General features: G+C 36.8%; 1 protein-coding gene and 1 pseudogene across 1 annotated transcript in view; both read left to right on the forward strand.

The window, feature by feature from the left end:
* Fbxl5 (F-box and leucine rich repeat protein 5) overlaps positions 1 to 24,663 on the forward strand; it is a 37,970-nt gene extending 13,307 nt beyond the window's left edge. Inside the window, exons 4-11 of the mRNA XM_032917166.1 lie at positions 708 to 894; positions 4,130 to 4,312; positions 6,721 to 6,846; positions 8,764 to 8,912; positions 9,779 to 9,861; positions 10,642 to 11,364; positions 18,101 to 18,249; positions 23,880 to 24,663. Coding sequence (XP_032773057.1) covers positions 708 to 894; positions 4,130 to 4,312; positions 6,721 to 6,846; positions 8,764 to 8,912; positions 9,779 to 9,861; positions 10,642 to 11,364; positions 18,101 to 18,249; positions 23,880 to 23,956 — 1,677 coding nt within the window. The 3' untranslated portion in view covers positions 23,957 to 24,663. The remainder of the gene's footprint in view (positions 1 to 707; positions 895 to 4,129; positions 4,313 to 6,720; positions 6,847 to 8,763; positions 8,913 to 9,778; positions 9,862 to 10,641; positions 11,365 to 18,100; positions 18,250 to 23,879) is intronic.
* LOC116912909 lies at positions 2,131 to 3,029 on the forward strand (annotated as a pseudogene).
* Positions 24,664 to 27,920: the final 3,257 nt, after the last annotated feature.

Consider the following 27,920-nt stretch of genomic DNA (forward strand, 5'->3'; position numbering starts at 1 on the left):
ATCATACTCATGTAAGGTAAAGGCCCTTTTCTGGTAGATTTCAGTTACTCAGTACCTACCCGAAGGCAGTGTCTTAGTTCTATTGCTGTGAAGAGACACTGTGACCAAAACAACATTTATAAAAATTACATTTTTATTGGGGCTTGCCTTCGCTTTCAGGGACTAAGTCTGTGAGTGTAGCAGGGAACATGGGAGAAGTAACTAAGCGCTACATCCTGATCTGTATGCAGGCAGGTGGGCATGAGAGCACCTCCCCAACCCCACACACACAAGAGCCTGGTGTAGGCTTTTAAAACCTCAAAGCCCACCCACACTGACATACTTCCTCCAACAAGACCATATCTCCTAATCCTCCTCAAGTAGTACAACTCCCCGATGGCGAAGCATTCAGATATATGAGCCTATGGGGTCTTAAACTACCATAGGCAGGTACTGGGCTAAATGTCTGAACAATAGCTCAATGATTGATTGTTTAACAAGTGTGGTGCAGGAAAACCTTCCTGTTCTTTAAAAATTCATAGAGGCCTGCAAAATCATAGAGAAGGATACTTTATACTATGTTCTTTAAAACTTTGATAATTTAGAAGTAATAACTACAATTTTTATCTCTTTGAATGTATATTCATAATACCCAGTTTGAACCATTAGTAAAGAGTTTTGGATAAAATAAATTGAAAACATTTCCCCATGAATACTTTTCAATTTAGGTTTTTCAGCCCATGTTAATGGAATATTTTACTTATGAAGAGCTTAAAGATATCAAAAAGAAAGTGATCGCACAACACTGCTCACAGAAGGACACAGCAGAACTCCTCAGAGGGCTCAGTCTGTGGAATCAAGCTGAAGAGCGACAGAAAGTTTTCAAATATTCTGTGGATGAGAAGTCAGATGCAGGTAAGACTCACCTGTTTTTGATAGAACAATTTAGTAGTCAGTGCTGTTGACATTTAGTTATAGATTCTGTTTGAGGAATAATTTAGATCAGGGTCATGCTGTGTTCAGTTTAAACCATTTTCAATAAAGCTATAATTAAAGACAGTAGTTTTTATTCAGTAGAATTTAGTGTTTATAATCTTCCAACTAGGGTTGGCTCACATGTAGCGTGTTACTTCTTAAGTGAATTTATAGGTATAAAGTGAGTACTGTTTTGACCAGTGAACATTCAGGACTGCCATGCTCAGAGTAGTAATACAGTGTCAGCCAGCTTTCTGAGCTCTCTTGATTATAGAGACAGCTTTAAGGGTTTTTACTTACTTTCACTATATGCATATGGGTTTTGTTTGTATGTGTATCTCTGTACCGTTTGCACTCAGTACTTGCATATTCCAGAAGACAGTGTCAGGTCTTCCAGAACTCGAGTTAGAGTTGATTGTATGCTACCATGTGGATCCTGTGAATGGATCCTCAGGGAGAACAGCTAGGTAACCTTTGGGGCATTGCTCCAGCTGCATAGTAGCATGTTTTACTTTTCAAAGCCAGTTAATTTATAAGCATTGTCTTGACTTAGGTTTAACATAGAAATTTTGGGTTTTATAATGACATGGAATTAATTTGCATATTTCAGTTTTGAATTTTGACCCTTTTTCTATCGGCCTAGCTTACGTGCTGTTTAGAAAGTATAAGACTTTCTAAACGTCCAAGTGCTAGGGAGCAGCTGTGAGCTAGCACGGTTCCTAGTCAGCCGTGGCTATTCCAGGGCTCAACCATGTCATTCATGGAGAATAGTCGATCTACTAACTCGTGTTTGCTGGGTTAGGGGCACTTTGGTTTCCGCATATACTGAACTTAGGATGAATTTATTGTGAGTTAAGGAAAGGAATATTTATAATTTTATTTTTATCCTCTGATGTTTATCATTTTCTCAGTTTATCTCCAGTAATGTTCAGGGTAGTGAGTGAGAGAGAAGCAAAGCAAAACTTTAGTCATTTGAGAATGCATGCAAGAAGTGCAAGTAAAATAGATGTTTATTTCTTCAGTAGACTTTGATTTATTTTTATTCATCTCAATTGTTTTGCTTTTAAAACATTAAAAAACCAGTTGGTTCTAGACATGGTTGTCCAGACCTTTAATCCCAGCACTTTGGAGGCACAGAAGTAGGCAGATCTCCAAGTTTGAGGCTAGCTTAGTCTATATAGCAAATTCCAGGCCCACCACTGCTACATAGACAAAGACAAACAAAAGAGTACAAATGGGAGAGAGCAGGATGTCTGTCCAAGAGTCTGATTGTTTGTGGTGTTGACCAGCCCGGACCGAATTTAAAATGGGTGATGTTGAAAAAGGCAAGAAGATTTTTGTTCAGAAGTGTGCCCAGTTTAAAAAAAAAAAAAGTATGCCCAGTGCCACACTGTGGAAAAAGGAGGCAAGCATAAAACTGGACCATACCTCCATGGTCTGTCTGAGCGGAAGACAGGTCAGGCTGCTGGATTCTCTTACACAGATGCCAACAAGAACAAAGGCATCACCTGGGGAGAGGATACCCTGATGGAGTATTTGGAAAATCCCAAAGAATATATCTCTGGAACAAAAATGATCTTCGCTGGAATTAAGAAGGGAGAAAGGGCAGACCTAATAGCTTATCTTAAAAAGGCTATTAATGAGTAATTCTACTACCTTATTTATTATAAAACAAATGTCTCATGGTTTTAATATTACCATAATTTAATTCATACACCAAATTCAGATCATGAATGGCTAACAATGTTTTTGTTGGACAGCCCCGATGTAAGTAAAACTGACTTGTCATAAAAAAAAAAAATGGTTGGCATCTTCACTCTAGTAGCATTTGTGCTTCTAGATTGGTAATGGCATTGTTAGTCCTGTAAAATACTGTACAGTTTTTTGAAGTTGGTCTTTTTCCAATATTAAAGTAGTCAGATTCATGTTTAAACAAAAACAAGTTGAAGCTATGATTAAACCCATAAAGTTTATGAGCTTTACTCTTGAAATACAACTCGTGCTTTGGATACCATGCCAAAGCCTGTTAAGTCTTGTTTAATTGTAACTATAAGATGGAGTTTAAAAGCATCACACACATTTAATTTTCCCTCTCCTTCAAAGCAAATTATAGCTGCATTATGTTTAAAATATTTGGCATTTTAAAACTGGCAGTTTAAAGTAGTTTGATCATATGTTTCTATATTTAAGATTCTTTGTGAAGACAAACCATATATATGATACTCAAATTTTTTTCTCCTTGTTTTCCCCCTCTTCCTGTTTTCTTTCTTTCTTCCTTTTCTCTTTCTTTCTTTCTTTCTTTCCTTCTTTCCTTTTTTCTTTTTCTTTTTCTTTTTCTTTTTCTTTTTCTTTTTCCTTTCCTGGCATTTTTGAGACAGGGTTTCTCTGGGTAGTTCTGGCTGTCCTTGAACTAACAGAAATCTGCCTGCCTCTGCCTCCTGAAAGACACCACTGCCGGGTAAATCTCAAATTCTTAAATAGTATTTAACTCAGTTTATCATAATACCCCATGTTCATTTTTCTTCCAGAAAAATGTTAATAGATTATGAGACCATAGGAAGTTGTATCTTTGTACAATTCTTAATAACAAGATTTCTTACTGTGCACCAAGGGAAATTTGTTTACAGAGTAGGCACATGGCTTAAATAGTTTATGGTATTTGTAGATTAAAGAAAGCTGATTTTGTAGACTTTGTACATGAAATGTCAAAGTCAGAGCGAACATAAGGAAGGATCTAACAGGAGCCTTAGTGTATGAATAGAAAATGTGAGCATGTGTGTCGTTTAACAGTGCTTTGTAGACCTCATAATCTGGCTGAGTATGCGCTTGCTGATTTAAAGCAGTGTAACCTGTTTGGTTCCTTTTTCAAATGCTGCTGCTTATGCTACAAAGTGAGTATTGTTTTTTCTATGACGCCTTTGTAAGAGGAAGTCAATTCTGTGTTCATTATTGTAGCTCCCACTGATGAAGTATGATCTGGGCCTTGATAGTTTAACCCTACGGGTTCTTAACAAGTTCAACATCCCCATGTTACCTCTAATACGTGTTATTTCCTTTTCACATGTTGCAAGCAGGAAGGAATTAACTACAGGCACTGGCTTTTACTTATGATTGTAATTTCTTACTGCATTTGCTCATGTATCCGTACTATTAAACATTTTCTTTTTTATTTCAGAAGCGGAAGTGTCAGAACACTCCACAGGTATAACCCATCTTCCTCCTGAGGTAATGCTGTCCATTTTCAGTTACCTTAATCCTCAAGAATTGTGTCGGTGCAGTCAAGTCAGCACTAAGTGGTCTCAGCTGGCAAAAACAGGATCTTTGTGGAAACATCTTTACCCTGTTCATTGGGCAAGAGGTACGTAAATGGGACTTTCAATTTGTTCACAAAGTATTTCAGTCTGCCTATTTCAGGCAAATAGTCATAGCCATTGATATGTAATGCCAGGGAAGGGAAACTCTGAGGGTTTGACCAAAAAATAGATTTTATAGTTGATGTGATTTTAGTGTACATTTTAGAAGAGCTAGCAGTGGTGAAGTATTTGTGAGTAAATTATTAATGGCTACGATTTCCTTAAGAATAACGAGGAAGAATATGTCAAAGAGATTGTAAAAACCACTGGTAAAATGTTGATAATTGTTGAAGATAAATGAGTACACAGAAATTCATCGTATTATATCTTTGTACATATGACAATTGTTGGCATTTTTCATAGCAAAAGTTTAAGATAAATGTAATTGATTTTTAGAACTGTAAAATAATTAGGTTATTTGAGTATTTTAAACATAGAATTAGTTGTGTAAAATATAAAGGTGAGATACAGTTTTCCTTTGGTCGTGGCTTAAAGTAACTGACTCTGGTTTTGTCTTTAACATAGCTTTTTACAATGATGGCTAATGTATTGTTCTTTAAATCACGTTAGTTTCATTGTGCTGAGTTACGTTCACATATGAAGGTTTAGAGAGACTTCTCATGAGTGTGTAATATGATCATGGCATGTTTACAGCTACTGCATACTACATTGTTTTGTCACTGAATTAAAATGGTGTCTTAAGTATCATCTTCCCCTTATAGGGCATTTTGCAATGGAAATATATATTTCTTAAGAAAAATTTGGCTGATTTAAATTTTGAGTATCATTTAAAAACAATTTATTTGGTAAGATGTGTAGCTTTTTTTTTTTTTTTGAAAGGCAGCACTTTAAAAAGTGTTCTTATTCTATTGCCTAGCATGACCTCTTTTTTTTTTTTTTCTTTTCTTTTTTTTGGAGCTGGAGACCGAACCCAGGGCCTTGTGCTTGCTAGGCAAGCGCTCTACCACTGAGCTAAATCCCCAATCCCTAGCATGACTTCTTAATCTCTATCCTCCTGCATCAGCCTCCTTAGTGCTAAAATTAGAGGCAACTGATGAGGCAGTTTTGAAATAAGCTGTTCTTCAATAGTGTTTTGGAAGTTATCAGTTATTAGTTTTGTATGGATTTATTTTTCATATTACTTGTAGGATGGTAAATTTGAGTAAAACATCAGATAAGGCCCATGAATGAATCAGTGTTTTCTTGTTCAGCTGTTTTTAATTAAGAATCAAGACAGACTCAATGGTTTGAACACTATCAGAGGTGATCATGCTGTGTTTATTTCATGAAACCACTGCATCGTAAATAAGCTACTTCATGTTTTTCTGTTTTTAACATATTTCAACCAAGCCTATATTAGTTTTTGCCCCTGTCAGGGATATTTGCAGTATCTGGAGACATCTTTGCCTACCTGGATTCTGTTTACTGCACGTGTAGTGGTTCTCAACTTATGGGGCTAGGACTCCTCTGGGAGTCCTAATATCAGATATTCATATAAGATATTTATATTATGATTCATAATGGTAGCAAAATCGCTGTTCCGAGGTAGCAACAAAATAATTTTATGGTTGGGGGTCACCACAGCATGAAGAACTATATTAAAGGGCTGTAGCATTAGGAAAGTTGAGAACCATTGATGTAATAGGTAGAGGCCTATCTTGCTGCTAAGTACCTTACAAACTGTCAGTCAGTAATTTATGTCAAATAACTACCCAGCCCTAGATGTCCATGGTATTTAGGTTGGGAAATCTTAAGGGAGATGTAATTTTAAGAATTTAATAAATTGATTGTTATTTTCCAATCTTCATGAACATATAATACATGTACTGTGATTGTGGACGCTTACATTTATGATTTTGCTTTACCTCAGTGTGTCCACTGTCTTCTGTTCCTACCCCCTGTACATTGTTGACCAATCACTATAGAGAAGCTAACTGTTCTCAGAATGGGGCTACTGTTGGGCCCAAAGTGAAGTCACAGTAGGAAAGAAAAGATTAGGTTATTTCTAGTAATTTTAAAAATTGTGCCTATAGATACTGATAATAATTTTTTTAAAAAACCAGATTATACTTAGAAACCTTATTATACTAAGCTTTATTATTCATACCCTTTATAAAGGTTAACATAGATACAGCAGACTATGTAAGCCTCTCAAGTTCTTTTTTAGTTTTAAAGAAAGATTACTCTGGGAGATACTTCCTGTTGGTTAGTAATTAGTGCTATTAATTAAACTCATACAGTCATAGTTTTTTTTATGTTTTAAATTGACTCCTTTGCCTATATATGTGTAGTTTTTTTTTTTATAAATCACAGATATTTTTAAAAGTAGCCATTGCCGAAGTTCAAATGTGAATAGGAGATTATAGTGATCTATCTAATTTGACTTTGCTCCTCTTGCCCATTCACTGTGTAGGTGACTGGTATAGTGGCCCTGCCACTGAACTTGATACTGAACCTGATGAGGAATGGGTGAGAAGTAGGAAAGATGAAAGTCGTGCTTTCCAGGAATGGGACGAAGATGCCGATATAGATGAATCTGGTATTTCATGCTTGGAATAAAAATTATTACATGGTGTTTAAATAATTGGCATTCTGGTTAATAATTATCAGGCCTTAAAATTCATGTGTTTTATGTTTTTTAAAGACTTTAAAAGCCCACTTCTCTGAGGAATTTGAGTACATTTAGAATTCTTGCTGGAAGTATTTTTTTTTTAAAGAGAATGGTTTCTTTTGATTTTTTTTAAATATTAAAATAATAAAATCAGAAAGTGATGGCTATTTTTGTGTGGAAATAAACTATCTTCATTATAGTGCTTCACAGCTTACAATATGTGATTGAGGGGTATTTCGGTTAGTCAGTTTATTGAGTCGTCTGTAGTTGAGAGATGGGAGACAGGATGATGTAAAGTCATGGCACTTGCCTCCAGCCTGTGATAGAGCCAACAGGTGATGTGTGTAAGTGAGAGACTTTGGGTGGGAGTAGCTTATAGCATTTGTATAACATGTGTAAAGCCCTGGGTTTAGTCTCCCACACTATAAAAGATAATTCAGACATGAAAGTTAATTGTGTTGCACAGTTTTGGTCCACCCAAAGTACGATATGAGGGATGGTCTGGGAATGGATAAAATTTATCCCTACTGTTAAATAAATAGAGGTATGGTAGAACTTAGACTACGTAATGTCTTTGTTTGAGGTACATAATTAGAATTGCTGTAATAGAGATTCACAGTGATGTTTGAAAGTATAGGGGAGGAAAACAGATTGTGTCTTTGACGTTACTTTAGGTAATTTTAAAAAGATCATACAATAGTGAAAATTTATAGATGAGAAATCTTAAGAAGTTTCTGTTCATAAAGCTAAGATAAGCTGGTCTGATGGAAGAGCTGTATGTGTAGGAAATAACTACAATGATTATTGCTTTGGTAGTGAAAGTGTTTTGGGCTTTATGAATTGAAGAGGACCCATTTTGGTATAGTTTTAGGAGTTTGGAAATTCGTTTAATAAGACAGACTAATTTAGTTAGCTTCAGTCATATGCTTTTCTGTGGCAGGCAGTAGAATGTAACTGTAGTTGGTTTTAAGTAAATAAAGCATACTCAGACAGGGAGGGCCACGGAGAAAAGAATGAATTAAGAATAAAAGTGTAGTGTAATAAATAATGTTTGCTGAAGTGCTTTTTAGTGATACACATATTGTCTAAGTAAAAGAAGAATTTGAGGTTTTTATAAAATATTCGAAGTCGGTAAAATATTTAGTAATTACTCTTCACATAGCTTTCTTTTAACTACTATATGCAATTTTATTTTAAATAAATCTTCAATATATTAAGCTGCTTTATGGTTCGAGACATTCAAGTTAGGTGTTTAGGTAAGTATAGTAAAGATAGAATCTTGAAAAGTGAAACATATTTTAGGCCTACATACAGTGTGTTTTCTTTTTATTAAATTGGAATTGTAAGAAAAGTTCTTTTCCTTAATTTTGGGGCTTGAACTCAGGTCTTCACCCATCCTTCACCCAGCCTGTCTTCTGACAGGCTAATCCTGTGGTTTTTTTGTTTGCTGTTAGAGAAGTATCTTGTTATAGAGATATCCAAGCGCTATAAAAATTACTAAGTGCAAAAGGCCCTGCTTCTGTTCAACTTCTTATGAGCTAAGGTGTCTTCATAATGATAAGGTTAATGGAGTTGTTTCACATCTAGCAGTGTCTTTTTTAATTAGGTAGAATAACTGATGTTACTTTTAAAAAGAGCCAGAAATTTGTAGATCATTTATTCCTTCTCCTGAATAAGTTTTACAGTTCTTTGACTATTCAGAACTTTTTCTTGTTGCCAGAAAGTGAATGGTTTGCAAAAGTGAGGATAGTATAGAGTTTTATATTTAGTATTTTGATGCATCCTTTTGGTGGCCTACTTATATAATTGGTGTATAGTTCTTAGATGTTTGAATTCATTTTACAGAAGAGTCTGCAGAGGAATCGGTTGCTATCAGCATTGCACAAATGGAAAAACGTTTACTCCATGGCTTAATTCATAATGTTCTGCCATATGTTGGTACCTCTGTAAAAACTTTAGTGTTAGCATACAGCTCTGCAGTCTCCAGCAAAATGGTATGTACAAATGAACCCTAGCTTGAGTATTAAGAAAAATAGCAGTCAGACAACTTTGGTTTGGTTATTAATGCTTATTTAAGAGGGAGAATAGTGTCTTCCCATGGATAGGAGTGCACTGTTTGTTTTCATATAATTTCATTTCTTAGGGTATTGTAGCGTAGGAATCTTGCCTGTGTCATAGATAAGGGAACTAAAACTAGTCAGCTAAGCATTACTTGAATTTGTAGATGTTATGTGTTGAGTCTTAATTCTATATGGTTGATTATAACATGTAAGGCATGGCAAGATGCACAAGTGAGATGAACTAGTTTTATAAGATTATGACTTCCTACATGCAATCTCCTTGAATATTCCTTTAAGAGGGTGATTTTTTCTGGGTCTAATTTTTAAGAATCTTTAAGACAATTACTAGAATTGTGGGCCCAAGAATTGGAGAGGTAAAAGGCACATTTGGTAAAGTGCCTTTTGTGCAAGCATAAGAACCTGAGTTTGCATCCCCAGAATGTAGATGTGTGTACAATGGCATGTGTCTGTAACCACGGTGCTGGCGGCCAGGGCAAATGGGGGCAGAGGCAGCAGATTCCTGGTACTCATTGTGCAACTACACCAGCAGAACCTAGAGTTCAGTAAGAGATGGTGTCTCAGAAAATTAGATGGAGGAAGACACACTGGATTAACTTCTGGCATCCGCATACACCACACCAGAGTGTAACTATTTTAATGTGTTCTTTGAGTGATTTTTTTTTCTTTCAGTATGCATGTAGACTTAGGAAAAACCACTGTATTATAGTTATCATTGTCTGTTACTTGTCTAACTGAAGTTCCTCTACAGGTCCTCACGATGGCTTTCCTTTCCTTTTTAGGTTAGGCAGATTTTAGAGCTTTGTCCTAATCTGGAACATCTGGATCTTACCCAGACTGACATTTCCGATTCTGCATTTGACAGGTTATTTATTTTAAATATCTAAATATAATAAATAAAATAGAACAAAACTAGCAAAAATTGTCTATTTTCATGTTTACATAATTGTTATTTACTACTCCTACTCTGTGTTGCTGCTGAATCCCTGCCATATATGGTGGTAACTTAATAGAATCCTCCCAAGTCTTTTCCTTTGTTTACAGGCCCAGAACATTAGTACTGCCATCTGTAGGTCTTATCTAGGTTTACTAAGCTTGCTTTATAATTGCTGTGTAGATCAGTATTACTATTCTCAAGGTTTTATTTCAGTTTTTCAGTGTTTTTTGACAGAACTCCCTTTTCATTTAATTCATTGTTTTTTGGTTCAGTACCAGTCTGTTCAAACCAGGTAATTGATTCTTCTTAGAGACCAGTAGGTTTCTTCTTATTTAGTTCCCCTTTCTTTATAGTTCTGACATACCCTGTTTCACAGGGAAGACAGGGCTTTACCTGTCTCCAGTGTTCATTTCTTTTTTATTTTCATTATGCTGTAGCAGCTCTTTTATGTGTGTGCTACCTCCCCTCCAAGTGCTTACTTTTAGTACAGGAAACTAAGTCTCTCCTATCCACCCCTCCCCCTTTAAAATGACTTGCTTAGGGTTTTTTTTTTTCCCTTTTTCTTCTTATTTCCAGCACTTAAAATATTTCCTGATGGTAGAAATTCCAGGAATGTTTAAGTAATGATTTTGTATTTAATGTTCATGCCCGTATGTATACATAGTTTAATGCTTTCGAGGAATTTGATAGTCTTGTTCCCTTTTGTAGTTGGTCTTGGCTTGGTTGCTGCCAGAGTCTTCGGCATCTTGACTTGTCTGGATGTGAAAAAATCACAGACATGGCTCTGGAGAAGATTTCTAGAGCTCTTGGAGTTCTGACATCTCATCAGAGTGGCGTTCTGAAAAGTGCAGGCAAGACTACTTCAACTCCATGGACAAATAAAGACATTACCATGCCATCCACCACGCAGTATGCCTGTTTGCACAATTTAACTAACAAAGGCGTTGGTGAAGAAATAGACAACGAGCACACTTGGACTGAACCTGTGTCTTCTGAAAGTTTCACTCCTCCCTACGTGTGGATGCTAGATGCTGAAGATTTGGCCGATATCGAAGATGCTGTAGAATGGAGACACAGAAACGTTGAAAGTCTCTGTGTGATGGAAACAGCCTCCAACTTTGGTTGTTCCTCCTCTGGTTGTTACAGCAAGGACATTGTGGGATTAAGGACTAGTGTCTGTTGGCAGCAGCATTGTGCTTCTCCAGCCTTTGCGTATTGTGGTCATTCATTCTGTTGCACAGGGACAGCTCTAAGAACTATGTCTGCACTCCCAGCGGCTTCTGCAGTGTGTAGAAAAGCATTAAGGACTACGTTGCCCAGGGGGAAAGACTTAATTTATTTTGGGAGTGAAAAGTCTGACCAAGAGACTGGACGAGTACTTTTGTTCCTCAGTCTGTCTGGATGTTACCAGATCACAGACCATGGTCTCAGGTGAGTGATCAGCTCTAGTTACTAGGAAATGGATCTATTCTCAGATGAAATATTATTCCTGATCTAAGTTTTTTACTTGGTTTATTTAAGCAAGAAAGTTAACCAAGGTTTGTTACAAGTACTGGGGCAATAGTGCTTCTGATGCCAACATGAAGTCCCATTTCAGTCAGTTCAGATACATTGTAGGATATGGAGGAATATACATTTAGACGTTTAAGTGCTCAGGAATTGGCCACATTACATTTTTATAATACAATTTGGTAGATTAATGTATAGGTTATAGGTTATAATCTCAAGGACATATTACAGAAGTAAATTTTATATTGAGGACTTTGCCAACCATGGCTGTGGTAGTTTGGTGTGATTTTATACCATGAGGTGCCTATAAACCAAATTGCTGTTGACTTGTGTCCACCTGCTGCTGCCGTTGTTGAGACACTGTTCGTAAGGAACCTTGGCTGGCCTGGTGTATGTTTTTGCATTTGCACATAGCACTTGCAGAGGCCAGAGACAATGGATTCTCTGCAACTGGAGTTATGATTGGTTGTGAGCTGCCTGATGTGGTTGCTGGGAATAGTACTTGGGTCCACTGGAAGAGCAGTTAGTACTCAATCTCCGAGTCCTCTCTCCAGCCCCAGTTATACAATGTTAGAGGCAGTAAATGCAGAAACATACACATCTGTAATTTAAAGTAAGCTGAAATTGTCAAATACTACAGTATCTTGTGGTTTTTGATACAACTGTAAATAGAATTACATTCTTAATTTCCTTTTTCAATTGTTCATTGCTAGTATATAGAAAATAATTTGATTTTGAGACCGGCGTTTACCATATAGGCTTCCCTCAAACTCTGTTCCAGCTTCCCAAGTTCTGGGGTTGTAGATGTATGTATGCCCTCATGGTGTTTAGTAACAGAATTAGTTTTTTATGTGTTGGTTTGTTAAACCTCTGTTTTGTTTAACCGTTTAGCTCTGTGTTTTGTATGTGTGTTTTTTGTTTTTGTTTTTTTTTGTTTTTTTTTGTTTTTTTTGACCCTTTTCCACTATGAGGTACCTAGGACCTTGGATATGTCAAAGAGCTCTTCAGAATCCTTGAGGATTTCTGCATGTAACATAGCCAGTTATTTAAATTACAGCTTTCCTGTCTGGATGCCTTTGCTTTGTTTTGTTTATCCAGTTGTTCTGCCTAAACTTACAGTGTTTTAACATAAGTAGAAATGACAGTGCAGTTTTAGTGACCATAGCTCTGTAATAAGTTTAGAAATTTGTCTTCCAGCTTCTGTTATTTAAGATTGGCTCTCTGGAGTCTCTTGATCTTAAATATGGATTTTAAAGGTAGCTGCACCACTGAAAAGCCCACGATGAGTCATAAAGGCTGTACCCAGCTCTCCCTTTAACCAGCTCTAAGAAGAGTTTTCTCACCCTCCCCCTTTTATTTACTGGAGGAATAGTACACAATACCCCTTCCTCTAACACTTTGATTCATCCTATATCCACATCCCTGATAGTATTGGGTTTTGGAGGGGCTGGTACACAAATCTGACCTTTTTGCTCCATTTACGTCTGCGCATTCATTATAGCACCTGCTACAGTGGCAGCTGTCATTTAGTTCCAGTAGCTTGACAAATTCTGAGTCTCTGAAAAAATTGCTTAAAGTTTTCTTCCAGAACTAAGATTGACAGCCACAGCAATCTGTGGTCATAAACACATATGTTTGTAGAATCTAGTATGTAGGCATATCACATTTATTTAAACAAAACAGTAGTGGTGGCCTCCCTGGCTGCCAGAACATAGAGAGGAGCTCATTTCTGGTACTGTGACTTTTAAGAGTACTTTTTTTCCTCTGCATGCAGGGAGCCTTCCTTCAAACTGTTTTCATCTTTTTTGTAGGGTTCATAGGTAGGGAGTAAGTAAGGGATTTATTTAGATCCAGAATCTCATCCCACGTAGTTCAGGCTGACCTCAGATTTACTTATTTTGAATACTTATGTATTCAAAACTGGCCTCCTTGAACTCCTGATGCTGCTCCCTTGTCTTTCTTGAGTGCTGGGATTTTAGACCTGAAGTGCTGCTGTAGGGATGCTGGGTATCTTGCTACCTCCCGTGAGTTTGGCAGGGCAAGCTTACACTGCTTGCTCTGGCTCAGGATAGGATAAGGGGGAGTAAAGCTATGCACGTGCTTCCCAGGGCTGCTCCTGGAGCTGACTAATAGGTTCTGACAGGCTCCAGGAGCCTCTCCATGGGCCACACTTGGCTGCTCAAAGGCCCTCCGTTGAGTGAATAATCTTGTCCTTCAATATATTTATAGGGGAGAAATTACAAAGCTTACTATAGGGAAGGAAACTGCCCCCAGAATTGATCTTTTTCATTCACCCACTCTGTCATTTAATTTAATCCTTCTTTCAGCTCCTTAGTGAGCCACTCACTAGTCATGCATCAAAACCTTCCAGAGACCTACTGCCAGGACAGCATTTGACTTTGCCATTTTTTCCCCCTCTAATCTGACATGTCTTTTAGAAGCAGCTGCAGAAATGCTGTATTTCAGAGTGTAGGCCTCTGAGAGCAGCTCTAGAATCCAGTTCTGGGCTTACAATCTCAGAAGCCTGTGTGATACTTGAGTCTTAAAAGATTGTCAATCTCTGAGGCAGACTTGGTTTCAGATGAGCCAAAACCCTGGTGTCTGGAGTTGGAGAGATGGAGTGATTAAAGCTCTTGCTGCCTTTGATCAATGCCCATCACCTACATGATTGTTTACATGATGTCTGTAAGTTCAGTTCCAGGGGATCGGATGCTGCCTTCTGGCCTCCACTGGAACCAGGCATGTACATGATACATAGATATACATCCAGGCAAAACACTCATATGTATAAAATAAAATAAAACCAAAACTAATGTCAGTGACACTGAAGCACCCATCAGCATCGTGAGCCCAGGGTCCTACGTTTTAGTTTCCACAGAAGACAGTGTGCCATCTCAAACTGGGAATAGTATGACTGCTTAGGATGACCAAGGTACTATTCCCTGGAGGCAGGGCACTATTTCACCCCAAGTAGGGGACATAATCATGATTAAGGCATTGACTCTCTGGGACTTTGGAATCATGGGCTACCAGGGATGACTGTGATTACAAAGTCTTAAAGATGGAAGGATGCCATGATTACTTCCCTCTGGAGCAGGGCAGCAGTTGTTCATGGTTTCAAAATATATAATGTAGTTGTTGTGTGGGTTGGAGATGGGACAGAGTGTTGGCTCCCTCTGTGGCATGTCAGAGATGTGTGGTCTCTAGGTAGCTGTTGCGTTTAATACCTGTGAGGGACTGTCAGTGTTCAAGGTGATTGCGGGTCTCCTAGAGGTTCCTTGTACCCTGAATAGACGTGCATCCTGGTTGCTAGTTGGGGATTGGGCTTTGGAGATGAGATGCTTTTCATTTTGTATGAGGCTACTCCAGGCTCTGGGCTTGGCAGGGTTTCTAATGTACTGGTCCTTCTCCTTGTGTTGGTGTCATTGGTTGTCTTTGCTGTCTTCCGGGGAGAGATCATTTGTTAGGGCATTTAGTTGGCTGTCTTGCTGCCATCTCTAAAAGTTCTTAAAGCCATCACTTACTAATCCTACCATCTTTATAATTTATTTCTGTGTGTTTCTATTGACTGATGTATTTTTTCAGATTTTTTAATATTTAATAGTTTTTGGTTGGGCACTAGATAGTTCGAATTATATATTGTTGAATTTGGGACATGGTTTTATTCTTTAATAATCTTCCTATTGCCAGGCAGTGGTGACACATGCCTTAACTCCCAGCATAGGGAGGCAGAATCTGGTGGGTCTTTATAAATTCAAGGCCAGCCTGATGTGCAGAGCAGGTTCTAGGACAGCCAAGTTTACACAGAGAATTCCTGTCTTGAAAAATAAAAACAAACCAAACAAAGATTAGCTCCTTTGAGTCACTGTTGTTTGTATCATTTCTATAACTTATACATGTTTCTGTAGCTTTTTCTCCTTTTTGTATGCTTTAATTGTTTAAATGTTTCCCCAATATGAGGAATATATTTTCTTACTGTATGTTACCATACCTTAGTCTTTCAATGAGATATACTGCCTTTGGCTAAAGACAGTATTTTAACTTTGATATCCCTTTACTTCTTTTCATTCTCATCATTGCCCTCAAGACGTGTGTGCATGCGTGTACACACACACACACACACACACACACACACACACACACACACACAGATACATAAATGAATACTCAGGCATACTTGCACAAACATGCATGCATACATACATACATACATACACACATACATACATAGTATGTACATACATATATATATGTTAGCCCTAAACAACCATTTTCTCCCTTTTTATGGTACTGTTTCTTTTGGGGTTTTTTTTTTTTGTATTTTCTCTTTGTAACATAGTACTGTGGCTAAATTCTGCTCATTATTTCTTTCATAGCATATGCCTTTATGCTAGTATGAGAAACATTTTCTGATCTTTCAAGACCCTTCTGTGTCTTCTTAGAAGAGTATTTGTCAAAAGGTATTGTAATTGCTTGTTTGTATTTATAGTTTGTTTTTCCACTAAGAGCCAGTAAAGCCAGTGACTGACCAAGTGACAGATATAGGCACATTTGTAACATTGTACTTCATTCAGACACCATTTGAGCTTTCAGACTCCCCTTTGAAAGGTACATTTTTTATTGCGAACTTCTCAAGGTCTTAGACTTTAAGAGTTTTTGAATTTTAAGTATTTTCTTCCTTTTAAAAAGTTTCTTTGGGCCAGTTAATTCCAGCACTTGGGAGGCTTGGGCAAAAGAATTTTGAGCTTGAGACCATCCTTGGGTATATGAGTTCAAGGTCAGATTGGACTGTAGACCCTGTCTAAAAAAATGTCCTCATTCATGTTAAACCACATAGATTCTGAACTACCACCATTGTTAGCCTGAAGTCTATAGAGATGGGAAAATGGTGAATTTAGAATATAAAATTAGAAATATAAGATTAGAATATAAGATTAAATAGATTTAAAACATGCCCTTCCCAATCTTTACCATTCAGTATTCTCTCTGAGTATTGATAATTCCTGTAGGCCTGGCCAGATGCATCATATGCCTGATCTGAGCTCTGAGAAACAGTAGATGGAGAACTGCTGTTCATTGCCAACTTATTTTGTACAGTGACTTCTAGGCTAGTCAGTACTGTCCGGCAAAAAAAAACCAAAAACCCCAGAAATTCATAGTTTGTTCTTATTTCCATAATAGTTTACTTCTTACATTGGTTCCTAATGTACTTTAACTGCATTAATTTTAAAACTAAATTTGGTATATTAGTTTTGTAATTTACCTTTTTTGTATCAAATTATCTCATTTTTTTTTATGTTTTAATATTCCTTTAGTTATTGTATAGAAATTTTCCAGTCCCTATTTTATTCTTATATTTTAATTTCTACTGTGGTTTTTAGACTTGAACGTGATATTATGTTTTCTTTTTAAACACAGAAATGAATTTACATGGTATTAAATTTACTATCATGAACCCCCTTTTTAATATCTTTTCAATATATATTAAATTTTAATGTATTTCAGAATAAAAAACCCATACTTGTAGCAGTTACTCCAGTTTTTTCTTGTCCTCAGTTGTTGGCAATTATACATCCATCAGTGGGCGTTCAGGGTGTTTTGCTTTTTGTCTGGTGTGAATAACGCTGCTGTGGACATTTCTGTGCTAGTTTTGGTGTAAGACTGTTGGTTCTCTTGTGTTTGTATACCCAGGAGAGGGATTCCTAGGTTGTTGGGGGATACAGAGTCTTGGTACTCGCAGAATGTTAATCATGCAGGAGTGTCTCAGTGGAGGAGATAATAATTAGATACCTGCATCCCATCCAGAAAGCTGAGAGTGGAGTTTGTTAATGACCTGGTGACCTTGCTGGTTGTGGAGGCAGACCACCACCCCCTTTTGCTATAGAGACAGACTTCTCACTCAAATCCCCAGAATAATTACCCCAGACTCTTCTCCCTAGACCATTCCTAATCCTTAGGGGAGATAGCATATGTACTTGCTATTGGTCAGAAACCACATTAGATTCTAGGTCTTTGAGCTATAGAACCAACCTTCGTGGTGACATGAACTTTGTAATAGAGTTTCTATATAGTCACACCTTAAGCATTATTGTGCACCTGGAATTGGCTGATATTACCTGGAAACCTTCTCCCAGATTGTACTGTGCTTTAAGTATGCCAGCAATGACTGCCTGGCGTTAGACGCCCCCGCCGTCTGATCTAGGTCGACGATCTAGGCAGTGGTCTTCATTCTTAATCTCTCTGAGTGCTTCAGCCTACTTCTTTGTTAGAAACTGCAGGTATCACCCCTCACTGACTTATGGGGGGAACTGGTAATTAGGTTTCAGATTTCAGTAATATTTTTTGATTTTTTTATTCTCTTATACAGCTTGGTGGGAAAATGAACAGTACAACCTAGGTCTCGGTGTTTGTATGAGAATTGTTACTGTAATGTTTTTATAAAGTGTCATATGCTTTATTGGAGTCTTGACAAGAAAAATGTAGAACATTTTCTTGAGTCGGATGTATTTCTGTCTAAGGAGGAGTCAGTTATCAGTGTTTTATAAAAATTCATAACTTATTGCCAACTTGAGAGGTATGTACAATACAAGTGGGCCATAGCAATATTAAAAATTCCAAAGGTTACTCTTTCCTGACTGTCACAGTATTTCTTTTGCAGGGTTCTGACTCTGGGAGGAGGGCTGCCTTACTTGGAGCACCTGAATCTCTCTGGCTGTCTGACTGTAACTGGTGCAGGACTGCAGGATTTGGTCTCAGCATGTCCTTCCCTAAATGACGAATACTTCTACTACTGTGACAACATTAACGGTAATGCCTTTTAACTGAGACACTTTGAAGAATTTAAGATTTTTGTAATTTTTTATAGTTTTTATTTCCTAATTGCACAAATTGTCTCACTTTCAGGTTTAGTCCTTTAAATTTAATAAATTAAAATGATTTGGTTCCTTAATCTAATAAAAGCAAAATGCCACACATTTTTACTTTGTGAAGGTAAGTTTCTTGTCCATTGTACCAGAATTTTAGGCATGTAATAGTTTAAATCACTTAAAAATGACAAATTGTTATAGAAATACTAAGATTATTAAGATTTTGGGAATTCCACTGTAGTATTCTAGCATTTACCCATGAATAACTTAAAAGTATTGATTTCTTAGGAATGACAGGATCACATTTTTCTCACAGCACTGCTTTATTTAAGTTTGGTAGATAACAAAAGAAGACTTTGACTGGGAACTCCTCAGGAGGCACAGGCATGACAGTTTCTATACTGTTTCAGAAGCTGATTCCTGAGCCAACTTAAAAGTCACGAGGCAGGGCATGGGATGTAGCTGGTTGGAAGAGTGCTTGCCCAGCATGCATAAAGTGCAGGGTTTAAGCCCCAGTATCACACAACACAAGGGTGCTGGCTCGGTGCTTGTCATTCGCTTCAGCACTCTGGAGATAGTGTCAGTAGTTCAAGGACATCCTTTCTTTCAAGTTTAGCTTGGGCTATGTGAGACCCCATCTTAACCCCTACAGACACACAAACACAGACAGATATACACGTACCACTAGTTAAACACCCCCCCCCCATTTTTTTCTCATCTGTTTTTCATTGAGCCTGTTTAAACATGCATTTTCAAATTATGTTTGTTGTTCTTTGGAGCATTTGATCTCATGTAGTAAAAACTGAATATTTCAGAAGCATAATAAAGCTGCTCCTCGATTATTAATAAACAGAACAAATCATCCTGCATTTGTAACTGGAAACAGATTTAAATAGCTCCATTCTCTTATTCACGTATCTTTTATTTATACTGAATACTTTTGGTTTTGAGAGCCCAGTTTATTCTCAAATGAGAGGGGAGACCAGAGTTTATCTCAGGGAGAACAATCATGGATTCAGGGAAACTAGAGAGAATAATAATATTTTAGAATGCAGAGAAGTTAGCAAGTTTTCTATTGCTTAGCAGTTAGATTTCTCTTAAAATAAATGAGAAGAAAGGAGATCTCAGCTCTTATTTCTAGAAGAGTTGACATGTTCTTAACAGAAGCAACTTGGTGGAGCCTGTATTGCTCTCTCTTGATGGCAGTGTAACCAAGCAGTGGAAAAATGATTTTTTTTTAAATATCTAGCTGAACAAATAAAAGCAAAATTATGTTCATGAATGGAAGTTTTTGCTTACTGTTAAAAATAAAGCCATGGGGGACTGGACAGGTGACTCAGTGGTTAAGTGGATGACCCCATATTGCTATTACAGAGGATCAGAGCTTGCTCTCCCAATAGATTCATGTGGCAGGTCACAACAGCCTGTAACTCTGGCTCCAGGGGATCCAACACCTGTTGACCTCCTGTGGCCAATGCACTCATATGTATGTGTACCCATGCACATGTCTATGCAGTCTGAACGAATAAAAATAAATATGGCTTTTAAAAACAAAGCTTCCTGGGGTTGGAGATTTAGCTCAGCAGTACAGCGCTTGATTAGCGAGCGCAAGGCCCTGGGTTCGATCCCCAGCTCCAAAAAAAAAAAAAAAAAGAAAAAACAAAACAAAGCTTCCTAAGCTTAAGATGAATACATAATTTTAATGAAGATATTTTATTTGTGTATTACATTTGAGTTGCTTATATAATTTTGGTGTAGGTTGCATTTGGCAACAAATCTCACAGTGAGTGAACTCTGTTTTGCTTAATGGAGATAGGTATTTGGTGGGAAGTGTAAAGACTTAGCTCAGTCTTATTTGCCTACTTACTTTGTACTTAACTGTTTTTAAACTTTTTGGAAAATATTTAGATGAAAAGGTTAAAGTGCTTAAAATCTTTTGTACTTTCTCAATATTTATCTTAATCTGTTTTAAATATATAATATTAGCATTCCAAAGGAGTTATTTACTCCTGTTAAATGTAAATTTTTTTATTTCAAATTTTTAGTAGAAACTTTTGAGAGATCTGACTTTTAAGGTTTGAAAGCTATTTACAGTTCAATAATACAAATAATACAATTCTAAATTTCCTTTCTTGATAGAGCATGATTTGGAAGAAATGGAAATGCTTTAAAGTTTATATATAATGCATTTTCTAGGAGTCTAGATAGGTGCTTTTAAAGCAGTAATTAAGAGTCAGTCTTTTTTTGTAAAAGAATATACAATTTAGAACGTGCTGGAATTGTACCCACTTGTAAAAGGTGACACCATTGACATGGCTTCTTTCAAAAATACTCAACTTATACAGGAAATACTTGTTGAGGGTTAAGAAGCCCTCATTTTTATTTCTGAAAATAGTAATAATCTAGTACATGGTTAATTCAGAGTAATGAGGAAGCACACATATTTGAAGTAACATTTAATTTAAAATGTATTTTGTTAAAAGAAAATCTACATATTACCACATTGTTAGTAAAAGAAGTTACTGCTGATAAAATTTACTTGTAGACAAGATAGTAAACAAAAAGAGAGCATAGTCTGCCTCCTAAGCAAAGGCAGAGACACCGGGAAAGGTGTGAGCCATCAGCTATCCAGTGCTATATTGAGCAAGATACTGTACTAAGCTCTGGTGCCAATCAAATATCTGATTCTTCTGAATGAGTCGCCATGATTTTTAAATTGTTACTTGATTTAGATGTGTGAAGTGTCTTAGCCATAATATTTACACAAACCTTTATCATTAATGAAGTTGTTGTATGGCATAGTGTAGAGCTCTGAAGAACATTTGAACAATGCTAGTGAGTAACTTTGTTGTGCTGCTTTGCATTTCAGTTTGCATAATTTAGCAGTAAAGGTAGATTAGCTCGTAGTTCTGAAGGTGACAGTCTCAGATGATTTGCTTTCTTATGTTTCTAATTTAAGTTAAAAAAAGGAATTAAAGGTAAGTGAAGGTAAGTGCAGACATACTCATAGCATGAGCAATATATACGTAAAACCAAGAAAAAACACGTCATTTTATAAATGGAATCAACTTCCTTTGTAGCTCTTTTCATCTAAATATAAAAAAGGATTCTTTGCTTTAACAAGTATGACATTTTACTCTAATTTTCTTTCTTCTTACTATAATTTAGCCAGATATATAATAATTGTCTTACTCCTTTTTTCAACAGTGAGATAGAAATTTGCTAGCAGAAGTCAAATATGCATAGGGAATGATGCTTTGAATTGTGAGTCAGGTGGGAGAATAGTGTCCTTGACCACTTGTGTTGTTGAGCCCTTTTACTGTTTCCCTTAAAAACTAGCTGTGCACTCTTTGATGCTTCCAGCTTTGACTGTTTTCCTAGACCACCATGGAATTCAGTATAATATTCCTTCTTTACCCTTCTGTCTCTAAAATTAAAGGGCATGTATGTAGGCAGAGTATATGGAGCTGTGTAGTCCAGCTGCTTGGGAAGCTGAGGTACAAAGATGAACCTAGGTTCATGCAGCCAGCATGGGAGACATAAGATCTTGTCTCTTAAAATAGAGACAAGTAAACAAAAATGTGTGTGTGTGTTGTATGAATATAGACATGTATGGTCTTTTATTTGGAAAATTAATTTCTTCATGTCTTCAACAGTTGCTGAGAATAGACTTATGTACTGATAAATGATAGGTACACATTTTGCTAAGATTTAGCAGTCTAAGCATTAATTAGATTAAGGCTCAAGGGGTGGATAGAGAGATGGCGGAAGGCAGTGCTTGGGTTTTACAGAGATATCAGGTGTTTGATATCAAAGCAGTAACATGTGCTGGGTGAAGCCAAGCTAAGCAAGGGGATGGGTGAGGATTGACTGGTGTGTAGGCAAGCTGGAAATATGTTACAAGGAAAACTTGGTTAAAGACTGACGGTGGGAGAGGAATGTTAAAGTTTATGATTCTTTACCAAGGTATTTCCAGCAACTACAAATATACAGTAATTCTTTCTAATTTTAGCTGTATGTCCTATTTTATCCAGAAAATGCTGCCTAATATGGTGTTATAAATTTTAAGAATTTCACATATAACAATTAAAAATGGAAGATTTTAATTTTTATTAAATAAAAATTGGCCTGTAGCACTCCAGTTGTAAGGGTGCTTTTTAAGCCTACAAGCATGTCAACTGTCTAAAATCAGAGCTCACTCTTTATAAATTTACACTACTGCCCATTTTCCCTTGTTTGAAGCTAATCCCAGGTACGTCAGTCTTAAGTGTGAACAATCGATTGCAATTCTACACATAAATAAAATTCAGTGCTTAAAGATAATTTGTCATTTCCATAGTAAAATATATGAACATTATATTTTAATGACTTTATCCTAAGAAGTTCTTCACTTTTGTATATGTGCTGTCTTGGGCTAAAAGGAAAAGTTGTACTTGTGGTGATACATGTAGTCTAAATGTTTAGCTTCAAGGATTAGTTACAGTCTCTGGGTGTGAGCATAGTCACCTTCTTCCGCAGCATACTTCTGCTCCTGTAAAGCAGTAGGATGCAAGTAGATTCTGTTAGGCTGGGAAGCACTGAGGGTAATGCGATGTTAAGTTCATTAGATCAGTTCTGTAACCATGTTCTGATGCTTCATGTCTTCTCATTTTGTTTTGTTCTTGTGTATCACATTTGCAAGCTTTGGTTTCCCGTGGAAGTATTAATAGCTGCTCCTTATTAATTCAGGATACCAGTTACATTGAGTCTTCGAAATGCTAGAAACAATCCTCTACATTTGTTTCCTCTCATGAAAATTGTATTATTCAGAACATTCTCTAACTCTGAAATTTCTTTGTTACTTTTCTAATTTCCAATAATGTTCCTGAATAAGTCTAGATCTTTTATCTAGTTCTGGGTAGTATAGTACAGCTGGTGTAAAATTCCAGTTATTCCATAAGTGGTTTATTATTGTAAGTGAATCATGGTTTTATGTTCTAGATGTTTAATTGACCACTTGTTTTGCATTCAGTTTTGGGATAAATTTTCTTTTTTTTTTTTTTTTTTTTTTTTGGTTTTTTTTTTCGAGCTGGGGACCGAACCCAGGGCCTTGCGCTTCCTAGGTAAGCGCCTACCACTGGGATAAATTTTCATCTCAAGCTATCTATTGTTTTTGTTCAGAGGTCTACAAATACTCAGAGTATGGAAGACATATATATTGTTTTAAATTTTGAATATGACATTTATTCTAATTGTTCATTGCTGCATTCTTTAGCTGACACAGTTCAGCTAGGTTTTGTTTTTTGTCTTATGTTTCTAGAAAGGATGTTCAAAGAAGTCTTGCTTCTGTGGATTGTCCCCCTTTTCTTGGGAAATTTTATTATGTTTCTTCTTCCAAGGAGGATATTTTAGATGGAATCAGACAGCTATTGGCTGATTATTTGTGTCTGAGTTTTTAATGTATCTGTTTTAAGATTGTACGTCGTGTGTGTGATGTCAATGAAGTGCTAGTGAAACAGGTTAGAATCATCGGCAGAACTGTTTGCATGACCTCCAAGTTCCTCCCTTCACATGTTGTTTACTTTCATACAGGTCCTCATGCTGACACCGCCAGTGGATGCCAGAATTTGCAGTGTGGTTTTCGAGCCTGCTGCCGCTCTGGCGAATGACCCTTGACTTCTGACCTTTGTCTACTTCATTTAGCTGAGCAGGCTTCCTTTCATGCACTTTACTTATAGCACATTTCTTGTGTTAACCCATTTTGGGTGTGTCTTGTTTTGGCCCCATTTCTTACAGTCTCAGAAATTTAATTTAGCAGTGAACTGTACAATGTTGTTTTTCTTTGCAAAATATATTTTTGTTTCGGAAAAGGATTAGGATTTTTTGTTAGGGTGAGAACAGTCTTTCTGGTTTCTTTTAAGTGAAATGCTTTAAAAAGAATAGCACTAATACCATGCTATTTAAAATATTTTTAGATTATTTGCATTTTAGTCAATGGGGGTTATTGGTTCTCTTATGTGTAAACACTGTACCAAGTTTTGCAGCTCCTTTCAAATATACATTTCTGAAGATTTATTTTCAAAGTCTGAACATTTTAGAAATGAATCTCTTTTCCCCTAATGTTTTCTTTATTTGAACAATTCTCAGGGGCCAATTCAAACACACTTAGAAGCGAGATTCTTTAAGACTATAGAATAAGTTGGCCTCTTGGTGCCGGCCCAGCGAGCCAGCAGAACAGCAGTCTGTTTGTACTGCTGTAGACACCTGCTTCCACGGCTGCCCCTCAACTGTTGAATTCGGGAGGTATTTTTAAAAATTCCACAATTGTTTGAAGAAATGTATAAATAAAATCTACTTTGAGAACTTTACCAAGCAATATCTTTTGTGTTGTGATTTTATTTTAAATCTCAATCTAAGTTTACTAAATGTTTTGTTTTTTGAGTGTCCATGAAATTATGATCCTGACACATTGAACAGTTTAGATACTAAATATTACTGAATTAAAATTTTTTGAAGTTAATTATAATTATAATTATTTGTCATGAGGAGAAAATAGTGCCCCTCCCTCCTCTTGAGTGTAAGCAAAGCTGTGGAAGGAAGAAGTGATCCTGAGTCAGCCTCTCCGTGGCTGTAAGTATTTTCTGCCTGTTTGCAAAAGAGTGGAGCTAGGAAGACGTGACTGCAAAGAGCAGGTCTCCTTTCAGGCTGATGCAAACCTGTTTCCAGTGTGTCTGAAGTTGAGCAAGAATGATCTAATGGGAACATAGAGGAATTCTGGAACACTTTGCAGTTCACTTGACATATGAATTAAGCACTTTGGTGTATCTACTGACATTCTCTTTGAAGTATTACCCTGCTGTCAAGCGTTTTCAGTTTGAAGAATTACTGTTATCATTTGAAAACAAAAGAGAACCCTAAAAATTTGGCATAGGGCCGAGCACATGTAAAAGCAGGTAATCTTAAGATTTTGAGGATGTTACCTCTGTGATGAAGTCATCAAGTCTTTAGGGGACACTAAAATTAACTTCCTCTAATAAGTACGTACAGAAAGAAAACCAATATCTCATTTTCTGTGAGATTGTGAAAAGAAGTCGAGTATAGTGTCAAGTCAGAAGTTTCACAGTTTTGTATGATCTGCTGGAGTGACTGTTTTTATCTCTCAGTGTATAATAAAGCTTTATTTAAAAGTTGCTAGCATGTATCATTTTGGGAAAACAAACCGAAAACTCCCCAGGAAGGAGTCTCATGCAAATGTCTACTTCACTTTCCCATTATCAACTTGAAAATACACAATTGACAATGGTCTTGGATTATCATGATAAGAGATTACCTATCCCATAGGTAATCAAGAAACAGTATAGCTTATAGGGAGATTTTTTTCTCTGTAGCCTTGGATATTATCTTTAATAATTTTAAACAGCTGGTTTCCTGAAATTGTAAGTAATGGAAGGTTATTTTATGTATACATTTTCTTGTTTTTTATTCTTAATATAGTTTAACATGACTCTATATACTTGGTTTCAATTTACTTGAGATTTTGTGATTGATTTCCTTCTGAGAATAAAATGTAACAGTTATATAAATTATATCACAGTACCTGATAAGTGTTAAATGCAAGGCTGTAGAGGTAGATAGTTAATGTGATCTAATCTTCCTGGAAGCAGAGCAAGCTCTTCCCTACCCACCCCAATGCTCTGGATTCTCGAACGAAAGACACACACACAGCCTTCTATTTAGTATGCTTTAATCAGCTTAATGGCTGGGTCACTCCCAAAATTTCAAGTTGCTAATGCCACCCCTCTGATACCCCTAAGTTATTACTTACTAAAATCTATATTGCATCTTTGCTACCCTAGACCCAATCAGGGTGGGGTGCTTGGGGCCACCCTTTTCCGGCTCTGACATGATTGGTATTCTGTCTTCTACAGCTCTCAAACCTGCATCTTCTTCCTTTCTCGGCACTGATGATTCTCCACAACTTCTTCCTGCTGAGTTGGAGCAAAGTTTTTTTTTTTTAAAGGGGTGGGAAGGGCAAGAAAATTAGAAAAATTGGTTAGACTTAAAGCTAGCTTTAGCATCTGTTATCTAGTCTCTGTATGCTTAGAAGGCACAGGGCTTGACAAGTTTTCACTGGATCTTCTGAAAGGCTGGATGAACCCAGTCCATCAGAAGTCAGCAGCTATTCCTGAAGCCGTTCTGGAAGCAAGTCTCTGGAAATAGCATCAGGAGGCAGGGAACTGGAGCAGCAGGTCATTTCAGCATCCCCGAGGATGAATCTTTCCACAACTGTATAGAAGCAATATATGAATCTTGGAACCAAAATTTTAGGACTATTAAGATATTTGTATTTATTATGCAAGGTGCTCAGATCTCTTAAGGATGAATTTTTGCTCCTTGTTTGCGGAGTGATCCTTTTATGGGTTAATTTGATCAATATCCAGTTGTAACAGATCTTCATGCCATGTGAAGGATGGTGTGATGAATATTAAGAACTTAATAACTAACAAGATTTATTGTCTAATTTCAGGGGAAGTTTTGGCTAGAGACATTTTTGTGTCTGAGCCACTTACAGGGCTGTTCCCAAGAGGAAGAATCAGCATGTTTCCTGTCCTGTTTGATCTCAAATTCTTCTGCCTGAAGGCAAGACCCTTCAGGGAATCTTCCTCTATCACATCTGATCCATATCACTTTGGAAGGGGTCCTTTCTTCTTTCCTATTAAAACAGATACAGAGCTTCTCTCCCAAAATAGTTTGTCCTTGGTCCAGTAACCTGATATTATCAAAGGTATCGATTGATTCAAATTAGCAGCCCCCTTTCTCTTTAGACCTGCTCCATTTTGACCTCTCCCAGAGGATTTTTAATATAACCATCAAACTTATAACCACACACATTTTGATAATTAAAGCAATTCAAAGCAATTAAAGCAATCTAAGCAAATATTACTATTCATTGAGACAGTGCTCCTTCACTATCCCCTGTCTTGTTCTTACACAATTAATTTTTAATAGATCAAGGCTTAAATTTATTTATCTACACATACTTAAATTCTCCATTTTATGCAGATTAATCTCTGGATGTGTGTGTGTGTGTGTGTGTGTGTGTCTCCCCTTTCTCTTTATATAACTTGAATTAACATCCTTGTATTTAAATGAATTTTTTTTTTTTTTTTTTTTTTTTTTGGTTGTTTTTTTGAATTCCTAGGCAAGCGCTCTACCACTGAGCTAAATCCCCAACCCAACATCCTTGTATTTAGCTGCAATTAAATTCCCTTCTACTTACTATACAAGCCTATTTCCAGGCTATTTATTTGTCATACCAGGCTAAACAATCTCAGAATTCCCGTGTTGCCCACGTTCAAAGAACTCAGCTGCCTGCTCTGGCATAGACCTTTTAAAATTTTCTTTAATGCATTTTTCTCATTCATTCTCCCTTTTATGGAGGGTAGTATCTCTATTTGTTGAGTTAGACTGACTTTCTACGAGCCTTTGTTTCCTACATTGAGGTCAAAGGCCTGTATTCTTTATTCCATGTATACTTAAACAACTGCTGTATCTCCCTTCTATCCTTAAAAACAATTAAACCTCATTGTCTCTCTCCTTTATTTATCTGTTTGTAGGAGGCAAGAAGCCTCT

The sequence above is a fragment of the Rattus rattus genome, chromosome 11 (genome assembly GCF_011064425.1).
Source record: "Rattus rattus isolate New Zealand chromosome 11, Rrattus_CSIRO_v1, whole genome shotgun sequence".
Classification (NCBI taxonomy): domain Eukaryota; kingdom Metazoa; phylum Chordata; class Mammalia; order Rodentia; family Muridae; genus Rattus; species Rattus rattus.